The sequence below is a fragment of the Lithobates pipiens genome, unplaced genomic scaffold (genome assembly GCF_037356315.1).
Source record: "Lithobates pipiens isolate NorthernLeopardFrog02 unplaced genomic scaffold, aLitPip1_a1.2 Scaffold_8, whole genome shotgun sequence".
NCBI lineage: Eukaryota > Metazoa > Chordata > Amphibia > Anura > Ranidae > Lithobates > Lithobates pipiens.
In genome coordinates, this window is record NW_027507903.1 from 550,043,312 (window position 1) to 550,068,210 (window position 24,899).

The following is a 24,899-nucleotide window of genomic DNA, read 5'->3' on the forward strand; positions in this document are numbered from 1 at the left end:
GCAAATCGGGTCAGAATTTTTGCTTGAATTCACACTTAAACTGGACTGAAAGATGCACAGGACCCTTTTGGAATTCATAATGCGGCCACCCCGGACCTGTGTGAACTGGCTCCATTGCGAGCTGGGCACACTCACCTGTCATGTGAATTGGATCCAGGGAGACCCGCATCCAATTTGAATATATGTGATCTCAGCCTAAAAGCTGTCACAAGAGAAGGATGACATCAATAATGTGTAAGCTTATATAGAGTTCTACTCGCATCTCTGAAGGAACAGAGCAGCGGGAGAGCGTGGGTATGGTAAGTAAGTGGATCAGGTGGTAAGATTTTATGAGACCCTGTCACTTTGCCCTGAATGACAGTTTTCTTTTAAAGCTCTTCAACTTTTTTTTTCCCCCCATAGGTGTCTCAGTTGTGCACCTTTTTTAGGTTTTGTAACTTATCTGGATTATCATAGTATTTTTTTTTTTTCATTACCAATATGACGTTAAAGGCTAAATTCACCTTTCTAAAAAAAATAATAATAAATGCACATCTTTTTTGCATTTGCAAAATGTGTATTATTTATTATTTATTATTAATGTCGTTTTTTTCTTTTTTCTTGTAGGAGCCTGTAAAGCATTTCACCCGCAATCAGTAGATCATGGATAAAATCTCAGGCTCCTGCGGACTGTCTGTCTGTAACTCGTACAGGCAGGCAGTTACTGAATGACAGGAAGAATCAATGAACTACTAGAGCCCTCACCAGCGCCCTGGTAGTTCATTGAATAAGCAGTAAGCCACAAAGGATGTCACTACTGGTAGCTCTTCTATTCACAGGTCTCTGTGAATGAATGATGACGCCGCTCCGCACAGCCCCATTCTTTTCAAATTGTGACAGCTGGTGCAGGGAGAAGATCCCCCAGCCTGCTGTCACAATTAGAAAGGGGATTAGGGAGAGGCTGCAGGAACATGTTACATGTTCCACCCTGAAAACTGGTGGAACATGTAACATGTTCCCAAAGATGAACTTATCCTTTTACTGTATTTATCGGGGTATAACATGCATTCATTAATGGTCACATGCCTGCTCTCCTCCTCCCGCTCCGCCTCCTCCTCGATTGTAGTTTTTGATTGGAGGAGGAGAGCAGTTATGTGACCATCAATGAAACAGCAGAGGAGAGTCACATGACTGGATCCATGAGAGAGCTGCATCTATTCAGGCACACAGAAGCCCCCATCCACAATGAGAGTGACACAGGAGGAGCGGCGCATGAGAAAGGGCTGTCAGCAACACCCTTCCAACCCCTAAAGGTAGGCTGGAAGTGCTGTCAAAGGAGGCTTTCTAATGAAAGGAGTCCTTGTATAGTGTATGGAAAGGAGTCCTGTGCAGGGGGCTGTGGAAAGTTGTGTGTTTTTTTTTTTCTGAAATTTCCCTCCTAAAATCAGGGTTATACGCTGATAAATACGGTAATTTGGAAGGTTCCAATTGGTTAGTAAATGCATACTTTTTTTTTTCACCTAATTTGCACAGCCGTAGATGTTTACTTTAAAATAAAAGTTTGTCTTTTAATGCAAGGGCGCTTTTTAGCTTTTACAACATTAGAGCAGGATGCACACTGCTTGCATCGACTGTTACTGTAACATAAAGATAAGACCAAAATAGGTTTGTGTGAACAGAAATTAACACGATGGTAACATTTTCACAGGTTTCTGAAATATCCAAATGGCATTGTACCTTTTTATGTGAGAGCATCCAACATATTTGTTTGACCATATGTTGTGGCTTGTTTTGTTTTTTTTTTCATCATTTTGGGAGGTACTTACAGGAAATGTTGATAACCTCAGTGATAACGTGACTTCCCTTTTTAAAGCAGAACTGCAGGCAAACCATTACATACACAGATGGAATACATACAGTATATGGGGGCAGTTTTACCTGCCAAAGGATTTTGGAGAGGAGACCTGATTTGTCTGTACTGCATTTAAAGTGCTAATAAAACCAAAAATAAACACATATGGTAGCTTACCAATCATTGTGTAAATGTGAATGATGATGTCACGCCGAGTAAATGGATACCTAACATGTCATGCTTTAAAGTTGCAAATTTTGTGGAATGGCAACCAAATTGCAGTACTTAGAAATCTCCATAGGTGACGCTTTAAATGTCTTTGTAAAGGTTATCGGTTTAGAGCACTAGAATTATGGCTCTTGCTCTAACGTTTGCGATGATACCTCACATGTGTGGTTCAAACCCTAAACATATGTGTCATAAACACTCTTCACAAATGGGTGTGTGACTTGCATATGCGTTCACTACTGTGCGCAAGCACAAAATGATGGGGTGCTTTACTTTTTTTCTTACTGCGCAAAAAATAAAAAAATAAAAACGCAGAGGTGATTAAATACCACCAAAAGCTTTATTTGTGTGGGAAAGATATTATTACATAAATATTTGTGTACAGCGTTGCATGACTGCGCAATTGTCACTAACACAGTGCTGTTTAGCAAAAAAGGCTTGGTCATGAAAGGGATTAAATCATCCACAAGTCAAGTGGTTAAGACTAATTCCATAAAGGTTAGTCTGGTTGTTTTTGACTCCCCAGTTTTCAAACAGTTTCTCTTATATTCAACGACCGACACAGCTCCTCTTAGCCATTGGGTTGTTATGCTCTATTACTAGGAGATACTAAGCATTAGTTGTAATACAACACTCAGAACTCTTAGTTCCATCCAGGGGGTGGTCTCTTGGGCAACAACCCAACATCCTGCCATACAGCCATCAGTTTTATTTTGCCTAGTGAAGAAGGACCTAGGAACCCTGCGGGCCCATCGGTCCGTGCTTTTTTTACGCAGAAGCGGGACTTTTTGCACAAGATGAATGATCCTGTGATCTGCTATCAACAGCCGGCTGGGATACAGGCTGGATACCCTTATCCTTGTAGTCTCCCCAGTCCGACCATTGAGCGTGTGCAGGCCGCAGCTACGCACTTGGCAGGCCACGACGAAACCTCAGCTCCAGAGGTGGTCTGTGAGCTTTTATGCTCCGGGGCATACATATGACCGGGCTACTGATGTCTGCGTCACAGTATGCTGGGCCAGCAGCCACCCTGTACTGATCAGTGAGTGGGTCTGTGATGGAATGTCTCCCAGCTCTTCAGGACTGGTAAGTACAGCTCTCCCTGCCTCGGCGGGGCTGAGCAGCTGGGCATTCCCAGGGAGGTTGATTCGGGGGTCCCTCACCTCCCTGTCTTCTCTCCCCTGTCCCTATCTATCCCCTCTCTGGGGGATGCTGCATGTGGCTGTTGAGCGGTGTGTGTGTCTTTGCAGGGGCTCTCCAGGGGGCTCTCACCTTGGTTGGGGGCTGCGCTGGCTAGTGGTGTCCTGGGTCCTGTTCTTCATGCCCCTGGAAGGTGTCTGTGAGGTTTTGCTGATGTCCTGTACAGCGCTGTGTTCACTGCCATCGTTTTCTCCCTGTACCTCATGGAGCTGCTTCGCCGGCCATTTTAGGTGTGGTTAAGGGCAGCATGCTATCCTAGGATTCAGCGGCCATTTTCCTAGTGATCTCTTATTCAGGACACTGGCGGCCATTTTCTTGAAGCCTGAGCATGTTTTTTCAGTGTTCTCTAGTGGCAGCATGTGCTCCTGAGCTCTCACAGCCATTTTCCTTGTGTTTTATGCCTTTGTACTGGACGCTGGGCGGCCACTTTATTGAAGCCTGAGCACAATTCAGATCGGTTTTGGCGCCATTTCCAGCTGCTGCCACGACACAGCATTGTTTCCTCTGCACCTGGGAGCCCACAGGGACTACAGGCACTACTTGCTGGATAACGCAGAAATCCTCAGGGTGGTGCGTCCAGTGGGAAAGAGCCCCTCAGCCAGCGGCAGTAAGGAGGGTGGGACTGTCACTGTCCTAAGTCCCCTTCGGGTGACGGACAGGGTAGGGTCAGCATGGCTTCAGAAACTGGTGTTTCTTCCCCCGAAATCCAGGCAATTGCAACCGGGTCACCTGCGGACTGCACGGTCCCTATGACACCCTGACGGCGGTCCTCAATTCGTTTGTTGCCAAGATGGAAGCGGTGCAGGGGAAGAAAGGTGCACTACAGCGACACCTGCCCTCCCTCCCCCGTCCTCTGGGGAGAGCTCTGGCGCAGACTCTGGTCCTGCTGAGGCTGGTGACCCCTGCTCTGTCTTGTCAGCTGACCAGGACTGTTCGGACAGTGAGGATGAGTCCCCGTCCGGGTCCGTGCGCGACAAATCGCTTGTTGGAGCACTTATCACAGCTGTGCGTGATACCCTGAAGATTCAAGAGCCAGCAGATCCCTCTGCTCATGTACCGGTCCCTTTTGGGTCCCGCAAGCCGGCACGTTCACCTAAGGTGTTCCCGTATATGGCTTATTTTGACAAGTTCATTTACAAGGAATGGGGTCGCCTGCAACAGACCTTTTGTTTGTGGGTAAAGTTTCACTAGTTCCCACTTGACATGGTGGATGACGTTTTCTTTGCGGTTTTCCCACCCCTCGTTTGGCAATGCTTGGTGACGTCCCAATGGCTAAGAGAGGAGCTGTGTCGATCGGTGAATATAAGAGAAAAAATGATTTTTTTTGTACTCACCATAAAATCCTTTTCTCTGTAATTCACCGACTGACACAGCACCCGTCCCTCCTTTTTTATCTTTACGTTATACTGCTTGTTGACGTACTGATGGCTGCATGGCAGGCTGGAGGGTTGTTGCCCAAGGGACCGCTCCCTTGGCGGAACTCAGATATAACAACCCAATGGCTAAGAGAGGATCTGTGTCGGTCGGTGAATTACAGAGAAACGGATTTTACGGTGAGTACAAAAAAATCCTATTTTTTTTTATGCTGTATAAAAAATGTACTCCATTCTTTTCCAGTGTTGAGGCTAATGCTGCCACCTGTACACATACTTTGCACTTAATCCCTGTCCCTCCTGTTGCTCTTTGTCCATCTGTAAAGCTGAGATCCAGCTGCTTTCAGTATGAAGCACATGTCAACCTGTCCCATCTGTTTAGTCTGCTGCAGCCGCTGTCTGCTTCTGTGCTTCCTTCTGCAACTTTATTGTTTCTATTGCTAGATTTAAGTTGGCTGCTGCACTACTTTCACCGTCGGTTCATCTGCTCATCAGTTTTGAAGAGGTAGTAGTATATGCATAGAGGATGTCTCATCTGCATTTGGAAACATATCAAGTTTATTATAATCATAGAACGAAGGTCACTCTGCCATATCAAGTGGAAATAAAAGCCAGCAAAGTTTTAGATTATAAAGGTTGCTTCACCCCTCCTCATACCCACCCTGCTTCCTCCTTGTAAAAGCTGCTTCTCTATATAGGTTTTATAGCAGCTACAGAGTTTGGCAGCAGAGACTGCAGTAAAGGTGCATCAATGAGGTGAACATGTGTTTTGCCCATGTATGAGACAGCCACAGGTTTCCTTTATCACCTCTCCACCTATGTATACATTTCCCATCTTTGCTCCATCGCCTCTGTTCACCCACTTGAGAGAGAAATGCCAAGTACTTCTGGGTGTAGAGGAACTTGTGACTCTCCCCTATTCCTACTACAATGCAGTTCTGGGTGCCTCAGCAGCCAATAGCCAAGCTCAGAAGTGGGGAAGAAAGTCCTTAGCCATGTGTAAGCTCTCAGCAGAAATTTTGCATTGGCCATTCGGTCTTCACTGCCAAGAGAAGGTGAGTAAGGGCAAAAATGGATCTAAATTGTATTCGGATCGCACCTGAGAGGTGATTGACAGGCAGTAATGTGAAGCCTCCTCACCGCCTGTTATAGCTTTATTTGTGCTGACAAACACACAGATGCTTGCAGCTCATCTCTACATGTTGGGAAGATTATACCATGAACACGAAGCATTGTGACTGCGACATGTAAACACCACCATCCACTGCCTGTTGCAGCTTAGGGTGGAGTGGTTGGGAGACAGTAAAAACATGGCTCAATTGTGCATTTTTACTGCCCCTAACCACATCTAAACTTATGCTAAAGGAATCGGGGGATGGGACAGCACCAGCAAGAACACAGCACAGGATCACTTTAAGAGGTCTGTGTAACACCAATTTATATGACAGATTAAAGTGATTGTAGTCCTTGTGTTTTTTTTTTTTTTTTGTTATACTTACCTGCTCTGTGCAGTCTATTTTTCACAGAGCAGCCCAGATCCTCCTCTTCCCGGGTCCCTCTTCTGTGCTCCTGGCCCCTCACTCCTGTTGAGTGTCCCCACAGTAAGCAGCTTGCTATGGGGGCACCCGAGCCGAGTCAAAGCTCCCTGTGCCCGTTCGGACACGGAGCTGCAGCCCAGCCCCCTCTCTCCTCATTGGCTGACGTTGACAGCAGCGGGAGCCAATGGCGGCACTGCTGTGTCTCAGCCAATCAGGAGGAAGAGTCTCGGATGGCTGACACATTTTGTGGATGGAGATGGGGCTTCGGTAAGTATTAGGGGTGCCGAGGGGAGCTGCTACACACAGAAGGATTTTTATCTTAATGCAGAGAATTTAAGATAAACCTTCTGCCTTTCAATTTAATTGAATCTTAATTAATTTTATTTTTAATGTTAAACATGTTATTAAACTGTTTCTAAAATCATTTTTTCAAATGAAAATAATGAACATCTCATACTTGCTCTTTGTGACCCCAAACCTCCTCTTCTGTTGTCCCCTGCTGGACATTTTGGCTCCTGTTCTTTTGTGTCTTGCTATGGGGGCATAGATGTTGGCTTGCTCCCAAGCGGGCTGTGTGTGTGCATAGAAAAAACAGCGGCTTGGTCCCGCCTCTTATGCTTTGCTCACAGAATTTGACTGACAGCAGTAGGAGCCAATGGCTCCCTCTGCTGCCCGATTCTCCTGTGATTAGAGAAAGACCAGGGAGAGCTGTAGAAGGGCACAGTGCTGGATCGAAACAAGACCCGGGTAAATGTTTTTTTTTTGGGGGGGGGGGGGGGCACGCAAGCCAGTGACAAAACAGTTTTTTCTTTTTGTTTTTTTCTTTAATGCAGGGAATAAGTAACATGTTTTAGCTTTAGAGCCACCCTAGCCATCTTTATCATACCTTTTGTAATGGGGAAAAATAGGTGCATATTCTACAGTGGCCCAGTAAAAGTCCTGATCCCAGTAGAGAATTGTGGTGCACAGGCATCATCTAACCCAAATAATCTGGAGTAAATGGGACAGAATTTCATTTGAACACTGCAAATCTGCTGCATACTTATAAAGCTCTTATTGCTTCTAAAGATGGCTTTATAAAATATTGAAATGTGTGGATTAAAGATTTATGCACACAGCCAATTTAAAGGTTTTATTTCTAGTGGAGAAAACCTGTACTTTTAGAAATAAAAAGGGGCTGCCACTGGAGACCTTTTTCTGAAAATGCTAGTTGCCCGACTGACTCTGGCTTTATTACTTTCTCGCAGTCTTGGTTACAAGCATGAATTTCAGGAAAATCACAGTGAAATGAAAACAAAAGCCAGGTAAACCCTACAGGTTTTTTTTTTTTTCGTGCATTTCAGTGTGTTGCACAAACAAAAACTGACAGTTCCGGTCAGAGTCGCTGTACTAACCTTGCTGAGCTGTTGTGTTCTGACAGGGGACAGCTCCTTGCCAGAACATTCTCATCAGCACTCTCTGCCATTGGCTGAGAGAGCTGATTGGGAGTTGGTCAGCTGCTGGTTTTCCAGCATTCTATGCATTAAGGTGAAAAAACATCTGACAATTCCGGCCCCCCCAGCCCCCTTTTTACTTACCTGAGCCTGTTCACCTGCTGCACTCGCCCCCGATGTCCTCTTCACCGCTCAGCCTGGCCGTTGATTGGCTAGAGTGGATGGATTGAAAGCAGCGCAGCCATTGCCTCGTGCTGCTGTAAATCACATCCAATGACGCGGTGCACTGCGTGATACAGTGAGCGGCTATAGCCACTGGGCTCTATCACGGAAGCGCACCTGCAGGAACTAACCACCATGTGAGAGAGCTCGCATGAAGGTGTTTAGTTCTTGCTGGGAGGAGCTGAGACAGGTGCTGAGGGACCCCAGAAGACCAGGTTCAGGGCCACTCTGTGCAAAACGAGCTGCACAGTGAAGGTAAGTATAATGTGTTTGTTATTTAAAAAATAAAAAATAAAAATTGTCTTTACAACCCCTTTAAGGTGGATGAATGAAATAAAAGCTCATTGACTTTTGTATTCCGTGGGTTCTTCACACTGACAGGGCCTCTGTCCCTTCTAACAATCCCAGTGTGCTTATCTACCCTTACATACCCTTGTCCTACTACCCCAACCCTGCTTTCCCGACCCCAACCCTATCTTTGACTCCTCTCTTCCCCAGACCCTAAACCCTATTTTTTAATTTGCTGTTTTTCAGACTTTGTGTGTGTCAGTGGCCTATGTCTCTATCGTCTATATTTACTAGCCAAATTTTTACAGTGTTGCCAGAAATGTTAGATGTGCTGACTAATGTTGTTCTACTGTAACTGTTATTTGCTGCTGCGGTGGAGAGGTGCAAGGTTAACATTTGTGGTGTACCACATGACCATTCATTCATTTGTGTTTTCAAGTCCAAAGCCTGTTATGTGTCTGTCTTGTATTTAGCAGATAACACCTGCAATGTGCTTATCTTCCCCAATCTAGGGCAGGGAATCAATGTGTACCCAAAAATCGTACATCACAAGACACAGAGCCACAGTAATAATTGTATGGATTATATGGTACCTTCAGGCACACCCTAAACAGGAAGTTCAATTCCCCATATAACACCTCCCCTTGCCAGGAGTACCTCATTTTTGTCACCAGTGTCTTAGGTGTTGGTCACGAGTAAAGATGTGCTGTGCTGAACTCCGCTGGAATATTCCTTACTAGGGCAAGCCATGCAACCGAATCCATTCAAAGTGGCTTTTCCAGGCCGAATTGAATGGTACCCAGGCCTCTTGTCCAAAGACGCAAGGTTTTGCCTGTAACGCTTCTCTTTTTAGAGAGCTGGACCCCAGGATCCAGTATTTGTTTTTTTTTCAGCCATATTCCTGGCGGGGTACTTTTTACAGGCCCAGGGCTGTGGATCCCCTGATTTAAAAAAAAAAAAAAAAAAAAAAAAAAAAGAGGTCCCCAGTCCCTGAAGGTTTTCTAAACTGATCCCACCATGAAAGGTGAAGATTGGGTTTACCACAAAACCCTGCAGCTGTATAAGGTAAGGGAGATTAATAAGGATTTTTTTCTAATTCTTGTGGGTTTTCTCCTTTAAAGTAAATGTTGCTATGCCTATAGTCACCACCGGGGGCCGTTTATGTCCCCTCCCCTCAGGTGGCATTGCTCTGGGACATCCCACAAGTTAATACTGTGGCTCTGTGTCCCGTGATGTACGATAATGAAAATAGGATTTTTATAACAGCTTACCTGTAAAATCCTTACCTGTACATCACAACACAGTGGTCCCTCCCCTCTTTCTGGTTACATGGGTATTGCTTTGCTACAAAACTGTGGTACTCCCATTAAGGGGAGGAGTTATATGGGGAATTGAACTTCTTGTTTAGGCTGTGCCAGTGTCCACCACCTGAAGGTGCCATATAACCCATACAGTTATTACTGTGGCTCTGTGTCCCGTAATGTACTCCAAGAAAAGGATTTTTACAGTTAAGCTGTTATAAAAATCCGATTATCTTCTGCCATCAATGTGTACCCAAAAATCCATTGTGGTTTGTAAAATCAATTCAGACAACAGGAAAGGAAACGACTTTCACTGATTTTTGCTTGCAAGGAGTTCAGGATGAGACTCTAGTTTTCTTGTGCTTTGGAAGATGGCTACTCTTGTGATCTCATTCCAACTATTGTGTGCATATTGTTCTAACTATCCCACCCTATCCTATTCCTTCAGGTAAGATTAAGTACTCGGAGCGAGTGTATGACTCCTGCATGGATGCCTTTGACTGCCTCCCTCTGGCAGCTCTGCTCAACCAGCAGTTCCTGTGTGTGCATGGGGGTCTCTCTCCAGAAATCACCTGCCTGGACGACATCAGAAAGGTGAGTCTCTACCAATTCTTAGTAATGCAGTGAATATATGACCACAATAGTCTGTTCATATATGGGCAAAAGTTTACAAACTACTGCCCACTGCCCCACCTATAATTGGCCTTCACAGCAAGGAACACATGGAAGGGCAACGCATGCAAAGCAAATGAAAAATAATAAATGAATTAGAACTGCGCTCTCTATAAAGTGCAAGTGCAAAAAATATATGTTTATAATACAAGTGCAGAAAATACCAAAATTATATATATATATATATATATATATATATATATATATATATATACATGTGCAGATATAGGCAAACAAATACTGATATTGAAATACAATCATATATGAACTCTCAGCACAAAAGTCCAAATAGAAAAACACCCAGAATAGTGTTTATAACCATATGTTCAAAAATCTAAAATATTGTGATAAAACTGAAATCCAAAGTGAAAAAAGTTCAAATTGAAATGATTTCGGACTTCTTACACCACCATCACCAGCCACACAATCTACTTACCAGAATGTGATGACCCCCATTACAGGAGTCAAAAAACGCTTCAATGGAATGATGCCAGGTGGACTCTCACAGTTGCGGCTTCATCCAAATGCTGTATGATCAGGAATGTTGTGACCTGTATTAGACCAACACAAGGAAATTAGGGAAAGGTGATGCCCCTTATAGACTGGCCGTCACTGATCATGTCATGTTCATAGTTGTCCTGTGTCCTGTTAACTCTCCTTGTGTTATCTCAAGTCTGAGTCCTCCCAGTTCTTATACAAAACGACAGAATAATTTGTGTCTATGTGGCAGAGATTAGGAGAGTGAGAGGGTTTGAGTAGTTTAAGCAGAAGTCAACTGGGCAGGGCTGACACCTTAGCTGACTAGTAGCTGAGGGCATTTTTGGCAGCAAGTGTTGCAGATCTTTATCTGAATAGATAAAACATGGGGGAAATGTGCATGAGATTGCAAAAATTCACTATATATATATATATATATATAAAATATATATATTATATTTATTTTTTGACACTTTACAGAGCGCATGGTTAATTCTTTTTCATTTCCCTTTTAAACACAACGTGCTGCTCCTATTTAAGGTATATATTAATGATTAATTACTGATTGGTCATTAAGTTCTCCATATGCACGGGTTGGTGGTGTTTTCCATTCCTTATACATGCAAAACAAAACCAAAGAAAATTCCCAGCTCAACTCACTACTGTGTGCTAACTAAACACCTGTTTTTTAAAGCAAACTGTTAAGACAGGATAATTTGGTTGCAGTCTGGCTGGCGAGTTGAGCTCAGAATTTTGTTTTGTGTTGGACAAAAGTTTGCACCTATTATACAGGATTGCTTACTTTTCAAAATTGCACACCTGTAAAATTCCCTGCTGATCGAAAAATTAAAACTTCACTTTCAATAATCATATACAAACATCCCACTGAGAAGTTGCATAGTTACATAATAGGTGAGGTTGAAAAAAGACACAAGTCCAAGTCCAACCAATATGTGTGATTATGTCAGTATTACATTGTATATCCCTGGATGTTGCGCTCATCCAGGTGCTTTACCTAATAGTTTTTTTATACTTGATGCACCCTGCTGAAACCACTGCCTGTGGAAGAGAATTCCACATCCTTGCTGCTCTTACAGTAAAGAACCCTCTACGCAGTTTAAGGTTAAACCTCTCTTCTTCTAATTTTAGTGAGAGGCCACATGTCTTCTAAAACTTTCTTCTGCAAAAAAAGTTTTATCCCTATTGTGGGATCACCAGTATGGTATTTGTAAATTGAAATCATATCCCCTCTCAAGCATCTCTTCTACAGAGAGAATACGTTCAATGCCCGCAACCTTTCTTCATAACTAATATCCTCCAGACCCTTTATTAGCTTTGTTGCCCTTCTCTGTACTTGTTCAATTTCCAGTACATCCTTCCTAAGGACTGATGCCCAGAACTGGACAGCATACTCAAGGTGAGCCTGGACAAAATCTTGTAGAGTGGGAGAATTATCGCTTTATCCCTGGAGTTAATCCCTTTTTTAATGCATGCCAATATTCTGTTTGCTTTGTTAGCAGCAGCTTGGCATTGCATGCCATTGATGAGCTGATCATCTACTAGGACCCCCAGGTCCTTTTCCATCCTAGATTCCTTCCAAGGTTCACCCCCTAGTGAGTAAAATTTCATTCATATTTTTGCCACCCAAATGCAGTCTTACATTTTTCTATATTTCAAAATTATTTTCCATGTAGTTGCCCACCCAATTAATCTGTTCAGATCTTCTTGCAAGGTTTCCACATCCTGAGGAGAAGTCATTGCCCTGCTTAGCTTAGTGTTGTCCACAAATACAGAGATTGAACTGCTTACCCCATCCTTCAGGTCGTTTATGAACAAATTAAACAAGATTGGTCTCAACACACCCCAGTTCCCACCCCTGACCCCAGTTCCCGCCCCTGACCATTCCCCATTTATCACCACCCTATGAACTCTCCCTTGTAGCCAGTTTTCAATCCATGTACTCGCCCTATGGTCCATGCCAACGGACCTCAATTTGTACAGTAAACACTTATGGGGAACTGTCAAATGTTTTTACAAAATCCACATACACCACTTCTATGGGCCTTCCTTTATCTAGATGGCAGCTCACCTCCTCATAGAATGTTAATAGATGGTTTGGCAAGAATAATTTTTATGAATCAGTGCTGATTACTGCTAATGATACCGTTTTCATTACTAAAATCTTGTATATAGTCCCTTATCCCCTCCAAGAGCTTGCATACTATTGATGTTAGGCTAACTGGTCTGTAATTCTCAGGGATTTGGCCCCTTTTTAAATATTGGTGCTACATTGGCTTTTCTCCAATTAGCTGGTACCATTCCAGCCTGTGATGTGTCATGAGGATAAACACTGCAGTTTTGGTTACTGAAGCCCCCCCCCCCAATTTCCTTGTGAAGACTGAGGAGAAGAATAAATTCAATACCTTTGCCGTCGTCCCATCCTTTGTAACCATATGTTCTTCCTCATTCTTTATGGGGCCAATTTGGTCTATCCTCCCCTTTTTTTACTGTTTATATACTTAAAGAATTTCTTAGGATTTTTTTTTTTGCTCTCATCCACCATATGTCTTTCGTGTTCTATCTTAGCTGCCCTAATTGCACCCTTGCATATCTTGTTGCATTCTTTGTAAAGTCTGAATGCTAGTGATGATCCCTCAGCTTTGTATTTTTTGAAGGCCTTCTCCTTTGTTTTTATATGCATTTTTACATTGGAGTTAAGCCACCCAGGACTTTTGTACGCTCTTTAAATTTAATGGGATGCACTGGCTAATGCCCTTATTTAATATGCTCTTAAAACAAACCCATCTCTTTTCCGTGTTCTTTGTTCCTAAGATTTTATCCCAATTTATATCTTCTAGCAAGGTTCTTGGTTTAGGGAAGTTGGCTTTTTTGAAATTCAGTGTCTGTTTCCCTTGTGCTACTTTGGTACAATCAACCTACCCATACATGGTTCAAATCTCGGCCAGTTCAGCAGGGACAGTCTATGGCTGGCTTTAGACTCTCTTGTAATGACCTTGTATAGTGGGCAGTTCTTACAATTGGAATCCTCTAGATATTTATGAAGCTGATCATTGATTCAGCCCACTACCATCAACACAATCATGAGAAGTTTTGGGTAGACTAACAGTATAACGAATACATTTATATTTGAAAGAAAAGCCAGTATTGGTCTCCACCTTACTTTGTGAGAAAAATTGCTAAATAAAAAAAAAAAAGCCTTTGTTCAGCAGGAACCATGCATCTAGCTTGTCCAGTGTGTGTGTGTGTGTGTGGCACTCATTAGAATTGGCACGTGATACAGTGGAACTACACTTCATCTGAGCACCAAAAACTACATTTAATTCATAATCATTTAATAATCAAACCAAACTTGCCCATCCATGTCTCCATACTTTATTTTGCTGAGAAATCGCAACTCAGCAGCATTTCTGGCTGTGGCCATCTTGATTAAGGGTAGATGATTCATGTAGCATTAAGTATTGAGAGTGAATTTTCACATTGGGTTGAACATTGGATTTGGGTAAGGTTGTCTGTTCTCTACTAGCAGAAATGTGACTATAGGCACAGGAGATGTCATGATTGACAGAATCCAACGCCCAAGACCCTGCTTCTTTTATCTCTTGCTAGGTCTAGGTGCTGTAGCCAGTAAACGCTCTGCTGCCTCTGGACAGTTGATTGTTTGCTGCTTAAAAGAAAGGGGGGTTGGGGGTCTTGAAAATAATTCTGGGAAAGGGCGGGGCTCGCTTTGGCACAGGAACTGGTATTTTGCTTAAACTACCCTAATAATGCTATCTCCTCTTTCTCTCCACCTCATCAGTTAGACAGATTCAAGGAGCCACCCGCCTTCGGCCCTATGTGTGATTTGCTATGGTCTGACCCTGCTGAGGATTACGGCAATGAAAAGACTCTGGAGCACTTCACCCACAACACAGTGCGTGGCTGCTCCTATTTTTACAGGTGACTGCCTTGGTACTCGGCCTATGCTACATGTAGCTTGCTGTTGTATTTTAGAACTAATTAATATAATCTTTAATTAATATGATGCCTGTGTTTTAGCTACCCCGCTGTCTGTGAATTCCTACAGAACAACAACCTCCTGTCAGTGATCCGGGCCCATGAAGCACAGGATGCTGGGTAATGTTTTCCCCTTCCCATTGTTATCTGGCAGAGAAAATATGCCATCACATCACTGTGGTTTCCTCTCTGGATGATGTTAAATAAATAGGGAGGGGAGGACAGATAAGAGGTGCAGTTGCAGAGACTGGCAATAGCTATAAAGAAATTTGTGCATTCTTTGGTTTAATCAGAAAGTGTCAGTGCAGACGGTGGCCAGTGATGTAGAGTTAAATGCCTGTTATACACCACATATCATGCTTCTCTTTCAATCTGCAGCTACCGGATGTACCGAAAGAGCCAGACGACTGGTTTCCCATCTCTCATCACCATTTTCTCTGCACCAAATTACCTTGATGTATACAACAACAAAGGTTAGAGGGATATTTGGCTTGTGTGCATCGTATAGTTAAAGGGGCCTTCCTACTTTTTAGGAAATAAAAACAGAACACTCTAAAATGATGGCCAATACAGGGGACCGCTCTTTTCTTCCATGGCTAATAAAACCACTCCAGTAGTAAGCCAAAACGTTTTACTTTAGGTACTTTAATTGTTCCCTAAGCCATACAAAGGGAAGGAGACAGTAACTGATGATTGAGACTATCCCTGATGACCAATAGCTGGGTGGTATGTTTTCTACACTTCTTGTTATAAGTGCCAACTTTGTAAATATGTTGACTATAATAAAGTGGCACAGTGTTTAGGATGTTATAGAAGAACTAAAGATAACTTTTTTTTTTTCTACCATGGGTAGTGTAAGGGAGGGTATTGACCCGTCAGTTTTTTGTTTTTTTTTGCCATCTGTGGTGACCTATTGGGGAGATTTTTATGTACTTCCTGTCCCATAGCCAAAATATTAAGTGAGAGGAAATACCTCCAAGTTGAGAATTCCTGGTTCTCACCAGGGTCAGTAGAGCTAGTGTCCCCATTGGAAAATTTCCCGTCTATCCTTGTTCTTGGTAGAACACAAAATTGGTGAGATTTCTTTTCACTGTCGATGGTAACAGTATTCAATAACCGATAAAGAGGGCAAATCTTCCTAATGTATGCACAGACAGCAATGGAAACCTGACAGATGTTCTAATACCTTTCTACTTTATCCAAAACTAAAAAAAAAACTAAAAAAAGTTTTGCCTTTTAGTTGTAATCATGCTGTACTTTGCTGTGTATCTGTGCTATCACTAGGAGTGAGATTTGGGTTGGCCTTTGCCATATATTTGCAATTAAACTTCAAGTGGTTCTAAAGGCTGTAGGTGTGTCTTTTTTTTTTTTTTTTACCTTCATGCATCCTCTGCATTAAGGTATAAAAACCTTCTAAATGCAGCTCCCACCCAGCCACCCCCCACTTCCCTGTACTTGACTGAGCCCCATCTTGATCCAGCGCTGTGCGTGAGAGCAGCTGCTCTCTCCCTTTTCATACGCTCAGAGATAGCAGCAGGAACTGGTGACGAGGTAGAGGGGGCAGGGCCGAGCCACGCTCCCTGTGTCAATGGAAACACTCCAGCACAGCTCGGGAGAAAGCCCACATAAGTGGATTACTATGTTGTTGCACTCAGAAGGGGGAGGAATTGATAGTGCCAGTGGGGAACCCAAGAAGTGGAGTTTTTGGGCTGCTCTGTGCAAAACTATTGTGTAGAGCAGGCAAGTATAATGTCAGTGTTCTTTGAAAAGTTCTCAAACATTGAGCAAGATTTGGGAAGCAGTTCACCAGTCAAATGCCAGGTGAATTCACTCATCCCTAGCAGTCGTTCCTGTTTGTACTTTGTAGAACAGAAGAGACATTGTCTGAGACATATGTGGAAGGAACAATGTGAACACTATAAGCTTTGCATATTGTAAATTTTATGGTCATTACCCAAACTCTGTGGACAAACTACTGGGTTGTCAATGCCCGTACTCTTAATAGAAGAGACTACTGTGTACCTGAACTGTGTGTGTGTATAGGAGGCTGTGTAGTCATTGGCTTGACTGTGAGTTTAAAAAAATAAATAAAATGCAGTCACTACCTGCTGTCCTCAGATGCCACACCGTAACCAGCGATGCGGCCGTATGGAGCCTCACTCCTCTCCCCCTCCTCTCCTCGGTGCTTCCATTGAAACTGTGGGCACCCATCCATGACAGCTTGCGGCTTCACGGCCGGGCACATTCTGTGCTCTCCCAGTGGACAGGCACTCTTCTGGGATCTGTCACGTGTCCCAGAAGATTGCCAAGAGGGAGGAGCCACCTGGGGGGGAGAGGAGGAGTCGCCTAGGTGTCCCGTAAGCGGAAGCAGGAAGTGGAACAGGAAGTCCCACTCAAAACGAAGCACCCACCCCCATTAGTCCATTATTCCACTAGTCATCTGGCTGTTTATTACCCCCCCCCCCCCCCCCAGGTTTGACGTGACCGACTTTTGGTCTTTTAGGACCTTAGAATTTTACTTAATGCATTGTAGCTCTGGGGGGTTTGCTGGATGATGTGATTGTGCTGTCAACATTTATCATTTGTTATCCATTATTACCCTAATGGACTCTGTTTAGTTTCTTCCCTGGATGGCTACAAATTAGTGTGGTGTGACCCTCATTTCAATGAGAAACTTTTTGCCCTAGAGCTGGGCCAACTTAACACAAGAGATGTGGGGTAATTGCTATCCTAATTGCACACCTCTGTACTGTTACTATCTTATGCATATCATTGTGCTCTGAGCAAACCTGCCATCTGCTTGAGTAGCCATCAGAACAGGATTTGGCTTAAGATGGGCAGCTGTTTTGTGGATTTTGGAGTCTTATGATGTACATATGATTTGACCAATATGGTACTTTGACGTACACAATTCTACGTTTTTTTGTTCTGTATTTAATTCTGAGGATAGACGTTACTCTTCCTTTTTAATGAATTGATGTTTTTCAGACATTGTATGGACCTAATAAACATGCTCACAGGCTTATATAGCAGATCTCACTTCTATTTGCCTACAAGATTGATTCCATTTGATAATGTGCCTATTCCTGGGTATTTATGGTGCTATATATGGTGTTTAGGAAACATTATAATTCAATTATTGGACTCTCAAGGGCACATGGTTATTTCCTTTTTTGCTGTTTTTTTTTTGTTTTAAATGTCTTCAGGGGGGACCATTACTCTTCTAGGGCAGCCATTCTCAGCCAGGGTTTTGTGTAACTCAAGGTTTCCTCCACAGGTTGCAAAGGGTTCTTTCAAACAGAACTCAGAAAAGTTGTTTTTACCATACAGTGGGACTGTTTCCTCATTGCATTGGTTAGCTGCTCATTTTGGCTTGGGGGATCGGAGACCCAAGATTTACTCATCTAATCCTCTGATTCTCCTAGCCCAAGACCAGTCCCATTGGCGTCTGCATCCCCCCATCCCACACGGTTTAGCGATGTTGTGCGGTGGACTGTTCCTGACATTATCACGCCCATAGACTGACTTTAGACTTTAAGACGGCTAGAAAGGTCCACCGCTGGACGTGGAGGAGTGCCGTTTTCTCAAGGATTGGGTGAGTATAGGTGCTGTGTTCACCCCTAGTCAAAATGAGCAGATAACCCATGCAGTCCGGGCACGGCCACACTGCATGGGGAAAATAAAATTGCCCGGAGGTGGGCTTTAAGCAGTGGTTGAAGCGGTTGTAAACAGCTGGAGCTTTTTTTTTCGGACCCTGCAAGATAGTGTCATATGCTAGTATGCATCACATATGTTGCTGTGTTATGTGCTGATACACATGCATGGTCATGTGCACATTTTACAGTAAAGTGCCCAAAATAGCAGTTATATACGCTGCTAATGTCAACTTCCCCATGATCACTATCAGCAGCTCATAAATGAAACCTCTCTCTCCCTCTCCCTCCCTCCCTCCAAAACTCTGTTTTGAACAGAATTTGGAATGGTGAAAAGCCTTGTGTTATTTTTTTATTTCTTGTCCGTGTTCTATTGGGGTTCCAAACTTGGGTTCAATCCTCTTAGACATCTGTTACGAAACAGGTGCTCCCATTGGAAGATTTCCCCTAGCCCCCTGTTCCAGTCACTACTGCAAAATTTAGATTTCCTGTTCTGATGATAATGGTAACCAAGACTAATAGGCTGACTCTGTCATTCATAAACTGCAATAAAAACCTGACCAGGGATCTAGCAATTGCCTCAAAACAAAAATCCTTTTACTTTAAGTTGAAGAAACGCCTAAAGCTGGCCATTCATGGATCAAAATTCAGACAGTTCAGCAGGGACCAGCCGACGTTTGATCCATATGTGACCACTGTGGTTGAACAGAAGTCGATCTACCGATCAGGACCCCTTCCTTAGGCATGCATGCGCTGCCTTATTGCGGTTGTGTGGATCGCCTTGGTTTGATGGTAACAAATCCTCTAATCTATGCTGTTCTCCGGACCCCAACTAGTGGTCATTGCAGCAGTCCTTTACCTTGAAGCCATTTGCAGGAACGTGTGCATTGGGAAGGTTTCCCCCGGTCCGGTCATGTGATCCCACCACTCCTGCTTCCCTGTGTCAGGGAGCAGCTGCCGGGGAGAAGATGGAGCACTGACAGTGGCTGAGCTATGGGAGCCTATGGTAGATTTCATGACTCACCAAATTCCCAGCCGTTGTCGAACATTCCCTGAGCCAGAGCTGCTGGACCTGAGTGAATTAAAAATATAGAAGTACAGACATCTTTATACAGGTTAGGCAGGGTAGGTAGGAGGTGGGAGGTAACATTTTTAGGAATGCATTAGCGAGACCAAGGCAGAGGCCATACATGGTTCGAAATTTGACCAGTTCACCAGGAAACAGATGAATTTCAATGCATGTATCTCCATTCCTTTGCATTAAATGTCGATCCACCGATCGACTTCTCACAAATGGGACTGCTGGAAAATTTTAGTTTGGTTTAGCCCTGCAGCGCTGACTAGTGTATTCTGGCAGTAGGGAGGCAGGAGAGTCTGCTATCCGACTCCAAACACACAGCAGGGAGGATCCCTGATCCACACCGAATTTGTGGGTTGGGAAATAGGATCAGCCAGTTGGCTGACCAAAAAAACAGAACCTTGTATTGGCAGCTTTAGGCTTTTCTTCCACTTTATCTTCCCCCTTGGTCTGCAGCACATATTCTCCCTCCCTTCTATGCCCCCAAAAATGCTCTCCTGGGCTAAAGCACAAGTCTACCCTAGGAGCAATGTTGGGTTGGTTTATGAATAATGGCCAGTGTTTCATGGTCAGATGTGGGTTAGAAAATTAAATCTAAAATGTGATTGGTTGCTTTTGAAGGCAGCCTTCTTATCTGCTCCAGTTTAAGGTGCTTTGTGGCAAATATTTGGTGTTTTTGTATTAAAAGATGATGAATGAGGGCTTAGTGTATGTTTCACATAGGTGGCTGGATGTGATTATTCCAGCTTGTCTTTGTTTGGCTGGAGCTGGAGTCGTCACTGTGTGTGTGGTGGAAGTCTGTGCAGCCAACAGTGTGCATGTTGGAAGCAGTTACTAGCACTGCTTGTTTGTGTAGGCGTCTGCAATGTATGTAAAATCATCTCCTTCCTCTTCTCTCTCCTCACAGCCGCAGTGCTCAAATATGAGAATAATGTGATGAACATCCGTCAATTTAATTGCTCTCCACATCCTTACTGGCTGCCAAACTTCATGGATGTGTTCACTTGGTCTTTGCCCTTTGTTGGGGAGAAAGGTAATAAACACACTGAACTGGGTGTGTGTGTGTTATATATTACATACATATATAGTATATGTAGACTTATACTGGGAACAAAGCTCTATTGTTGGCATGTTAATTGATTGTGAAAAGCTACATCTTTAACTGACTATAGAAATGTCTTTTATCTGCAGTTATATTGTATTTATAGTTTCTTCAAGTTAACAATATACTATATATATATATATATATATATATATATATATATATATATATATATATATATATATATATATATATATATATATCTATTTAAATTTGAAGACAATGGACTGATTTTATTAAAGGGGTATGAAGATCCAGTGACCCTTTGTTTGCCTTAAACATGGAATCTTGTGCAGGGGAACTTAATGACTGAATGATTGAAGTGAACTCTTTATGGGACAAAGGACATTAAATCTTTAAAATGACTCACTTTGTTACAAAAAACAAAACAAAACCAGGACCCGTAAAATAAGGGGGTTTATAATCGCCTATTTTACCATCTGTTCCTCCAGTCTTTGCACTCTTTAAGTGCTTCAGCCTCTTCATATCTGTTATTTGAGGGTGTGATGTATGTCTGGTCCCCCACTGTGCTCCTGCAGGCTTGTAGTCTGCATGACTGGTGTTGCAGGCATTCAATGCCCCTGGAAGTGGCACATGTCCCACTGCGCAGCCCTGGAAATATCAGATGTCGCAATGCACACTCCTGGAAGTGGCACCTGTCCCATTGAGCAGCCCTGGAGGTGTCGCATGTCACAATGCACACTCCTGGAAGGGTCACCTGTGCTGCTGTGCACTCCCAGAAGAGCCACATGTCGTGCTGCACACACCTGGCATGGAAGTATTGCCTGTAGTTCAAGAGTTCACCTCTACTAATTCTCCCCTACCCATTACCTGATCACATGACTGCTCCAATTTGCTTCTTTACCTTACTGTTCTCACGATGCACAGCAGATATTAAAGTGGCTGTTAAACCACTCTGATTAATTTATATCATCGCTGATCACCGCTGAGCAGCTGGATGGTTTGTGTCTGCTCCGCTTATGCAGAGCGGACACAGACACAGCCCACTGTCCTCTATGGGCGGTCCGATGTAAACAGAGACCGCCTGTCTGTTTACACCCAAAGGCGATCTGATTTGATTTGCTAGTCCAGGGTTAGGCAACCTTAAAGAGGTGGATATCTACCGGAACAACATGGGAGAAGTCAAAGATCACCGGGCACAGTGTCGCCCTCTCACACCTTATTTAAACCTCTAATTGCCATACTACAGTGTCGCAATCATGTGCATTGCACGCCAATCATGGGTTTAAATCAAGTGGTGAGGAAGCAACATATTGCCTCCTCACCAAGTGTCACTCGGATCACTTTTCAGGGGAGCAGCGGGGCCTGCTGCACTTGTGAATGAGCCCTTAGTTGCATTTGGCAGCATCACCCTTAAAGAGGAAGTAAACCTTTATGGGTTTACTACTACTTTGTCTCCCTGCAAAGGTAAAGCGTAATGGGCTACTATGCATCGCATAGTAGCCGATTATGCGCCACTTACCTGACACAGAAGCCAGCGATGTCACCGCTGTCCATCTTCTTCCGGATATCGCTGCTCCGGCCACTCACAGCGCCGGAGCAGCGATGACCACACTCCCGCGCATGCGCATGGGAGCCGCCACTAACGGCATATCACCGTTGGCAGCGGCATGCTGCCAACGGCGATAGTGCACCTACGCGCCGCTGTCTACGGCGCCTGTCTATTAGTATCTCCTAAACCGTGTAGGTTTAGGAGACATTTCTTGGACCCTACAGGTAAGCCTTAATCTAGGCTTGCCTGTAGGTCAAAGTGGTTTGTAAGGGTTTACAAGCACTTTAATGCTCATTCACGGGTATAGTTGGAGTTGGTAAAACCCCCTATAAGGTTACTTTCACACTGATGTGCTGCAGTTTACCTGCACTGCAAGTGCAGAGCAGTGCATCTGCGCCCTTCCTGGGTTAGCTGCGCTTTGCCAGACTTGTCTTATATCCTTAGTCTTTGGCTAGCTGCAGGTATACTGCAATGCAGCTACGGTGTGGGTAAAGCGCATCATTGTGAAAGCAGCCCTATATCATTATGCTTCACACTGACCTGAAGATCTCCTCTTTCCTGCTGCTGGTATAAGAGGTGGAGTGCAGTTGGTATCACTCTGAATGGGACAGGAGCCAGCACTACAGAGGAAGCATCGGCTTATGTGCCTCTTGCTCCCTAGCTCCAACTTTACAAATAGTCCCTCTGCATTGCATTCAATTTGATGCTCTAGGATGGCGGGTCAGCAAGCCCCAGACCGTGATCTACCAGTCACCTGTCCCTGATCTACTGGTTGCTGACCCCCGTGCTAGACCGATGGGGAACGTCTGTTTATAAAGGTTTGGATATCGGTGGGTGTCCATTAACACCCTACTCCATAGAGGGCAATGGATGATCCAATCGAGTCCACCTAAAAACCTGGTAGTTCATTGTCTCTTCCTGTCAGTTTGTATCTGCCTGCCTCTGTACAGGGTATGAGCAAGGCAAATACACTGACAAGTCTGCAAGAGTCTTGTATGGCACCCACAATCTGCTGATTGTGGATGCAATGCTTCCCATGCTCCTAATAAATGCATATTTTTTCACCTGCAAAAAGGGTATGCATCTATTTTTCTTTAAAAAGGTGAACTTGTCCTTTTTAAGTTTTTTTTTTACCTTTGTACATTCCCAGCATTAAGGTAAAAAAAACGTCTGTGCCACTGTCCCAAACCCCCCCCCCCCCCCCCCCCCCTATACTTACCTGAGCCTGATCTAGATCCATCACTGTGGTTTTGCGCAGTGGCTTTCTCCACTCTCTCCCTCTTCACAGGGCAGATAGATAGCAACAGGAGCCGTCAGCTGCTGCTGCTGTCAATCTAATCTTGGGGGGGGGGGGGGGGCAGGGCCAAGCCGTGCTGTCTGTATCTATAGCAGCTTCCTATGAGGCGGAGTCAGAAGTGCCAGGGGGGGACCCCAGAAGAGGATCGGGGCTGCTCTGTGCAAAACCAATTACACAAAGCAGGTAAGAATACCATGTTTTATCTTTTTTTAAGTTTTACAATCACTTTAAAAGTGACCATCAAAAACATTGCTCTTTGAGATAATTATTACATCACCCATTACAAGCCTCCCTTGAAAGAAAATTGCTAATAAAATACAAATGTTAACAATGTCTGAAGTATTTGCTCATGATCCCTGTAGAATCCAGTAAAAAGGTTGCAGAATTGTCGGTCAAGCACAATCGTTGCCTATTTTTCAGCTTTGCAAACTTCATATACCTTTTTGTTTATAGGAACTGGACTGGCCAATTTACACTCCATGTAATGGGGTCAGTGGTTGTACAAAAGTCCATCTGATCAAAGCCTTATACACTATCAGATTTTCGGATGAACCTTCGTCCGTTTTTTGTTGCACGCTAGTCTCGTTCTAGTCTTGCTCTTATGATTTATTTTTTCGGACAAAAACTGTACTAATTAAGAGAAAATCGGAGGTTGTGTTCCTATCCGACAAAAATTTTATAGTCTGCACATCCAGCTTTTGACGTACGAAAAATCATATTTTGCCTGTCTAAAGCGCTATACTAACGATCTGAAAATCGGCAGATCGTTCTTTGGAAAAATGTTACTTCAGATTTTCGTATCGTGTGTACAGGCCTTAACTTCTGCACAACCAGCGTGTTGAATAAATGCTGTTCGATCAGCACCGACGACTATAGCCGGCAGTGCTGAGCAGTGTATTTGGACAGCGGGGGAAGTCTCCCCACTAATAGAATACAATAGCTTAGTGGGAGTAATCCCCCCCATCCACCTCTGTGTGAATGGGATCATGGGTCTGTTTTTGTTTGAACGAAACAATTTGAATAGTCTATGGGCTGCTTAAGTGGCCGTTGACCTTGGAAAACAGATTCCAATGGGCCGATTTCTAGTGCAGCTTAAATTAATCAAAGGAATTTTCTAAGGGCCACATAGATACATGAATGTCCCTCAATTCTGTGTTTTAATGGCGAGATATCTGGAAAAGTCAATACATGATATATTCATAGTATAATAAGTGACATGAGATGGTGATTGTACATTGTTGTTTCTCTCCTAGTCACTGAGATGCTGGTAAATATTCTCAGTATCTGCTCAGATGATGAACTGATCACAGAAGGAGAGGACGCACTGGAAAGTAAGTCAAACATCTTCCCTCTATTATCGTGTTATAATTTCCATATTACATTCCACTCTTGCTGTGTCGCTTCTGCTGCTCTACATATTGTTTACATAGACACTAATATAATGAAGTATCATCTTAGAGGTGGCAGATTGTGCTGTTCAATCTGCAGGCATAATCGTCAGCATTTTCACAGCTCCAGACTAGCAGCCAAAGAAATGAGATAGATGATGAATAAATAATCTGTGTAAACTCTTTTTAGATCAACCTCCTTAGAACCCATAAAGGGATGCACAGGGTCAGTATCAATACTTTGGTATCCTGTGGCATTCAGTGATGCTCATATCAAAATTAAGAGTACCA

The 24,899-nt window shown here is 43.6% G+C and overlaps 1 protein-coding gene across 3 annotated transcripts in view; it reads left to right on the forward strand.

Annotated features, from left to right (window-relative positions):
* PPP3CC (protein phosphatase 3 catalytic subunit gamma) overlaps positions 1-24,899 on the forward strand; it is a 170,721-nt gene that overhangs the window by 85,043 nt on the left and 60,779 nt on the right. For all 3 annotated transcript variants that reach the window (XM_077469843.1, XM_077469845.1, XM_077469846.1), the window contains exons 5-10: positions 9,863-10,008; positions 14,381-14,520; positions 14,620-14,697; positions 14,956-15,050; positions 20,216-20,341; positions 24,474-24,551. In XM_077469843.1, coding sequence (XP_077325969.1) covers positions 9,863-10,008; positions 14,381-14,520; positions 14,620-14,697; positions 14,956-15,050; positions 20,216-20,341; positions 24,474-24,551 — 663 coding nt within the window. The remainder of the gene's footprint in view (positions 1-9,862; positions 10,009-14,380; positions 14,521-14,619; positions 14,698-14,955; positions 15,051-20,215; positions 20,342-24,473; positions 24,552-24,899) is intronic.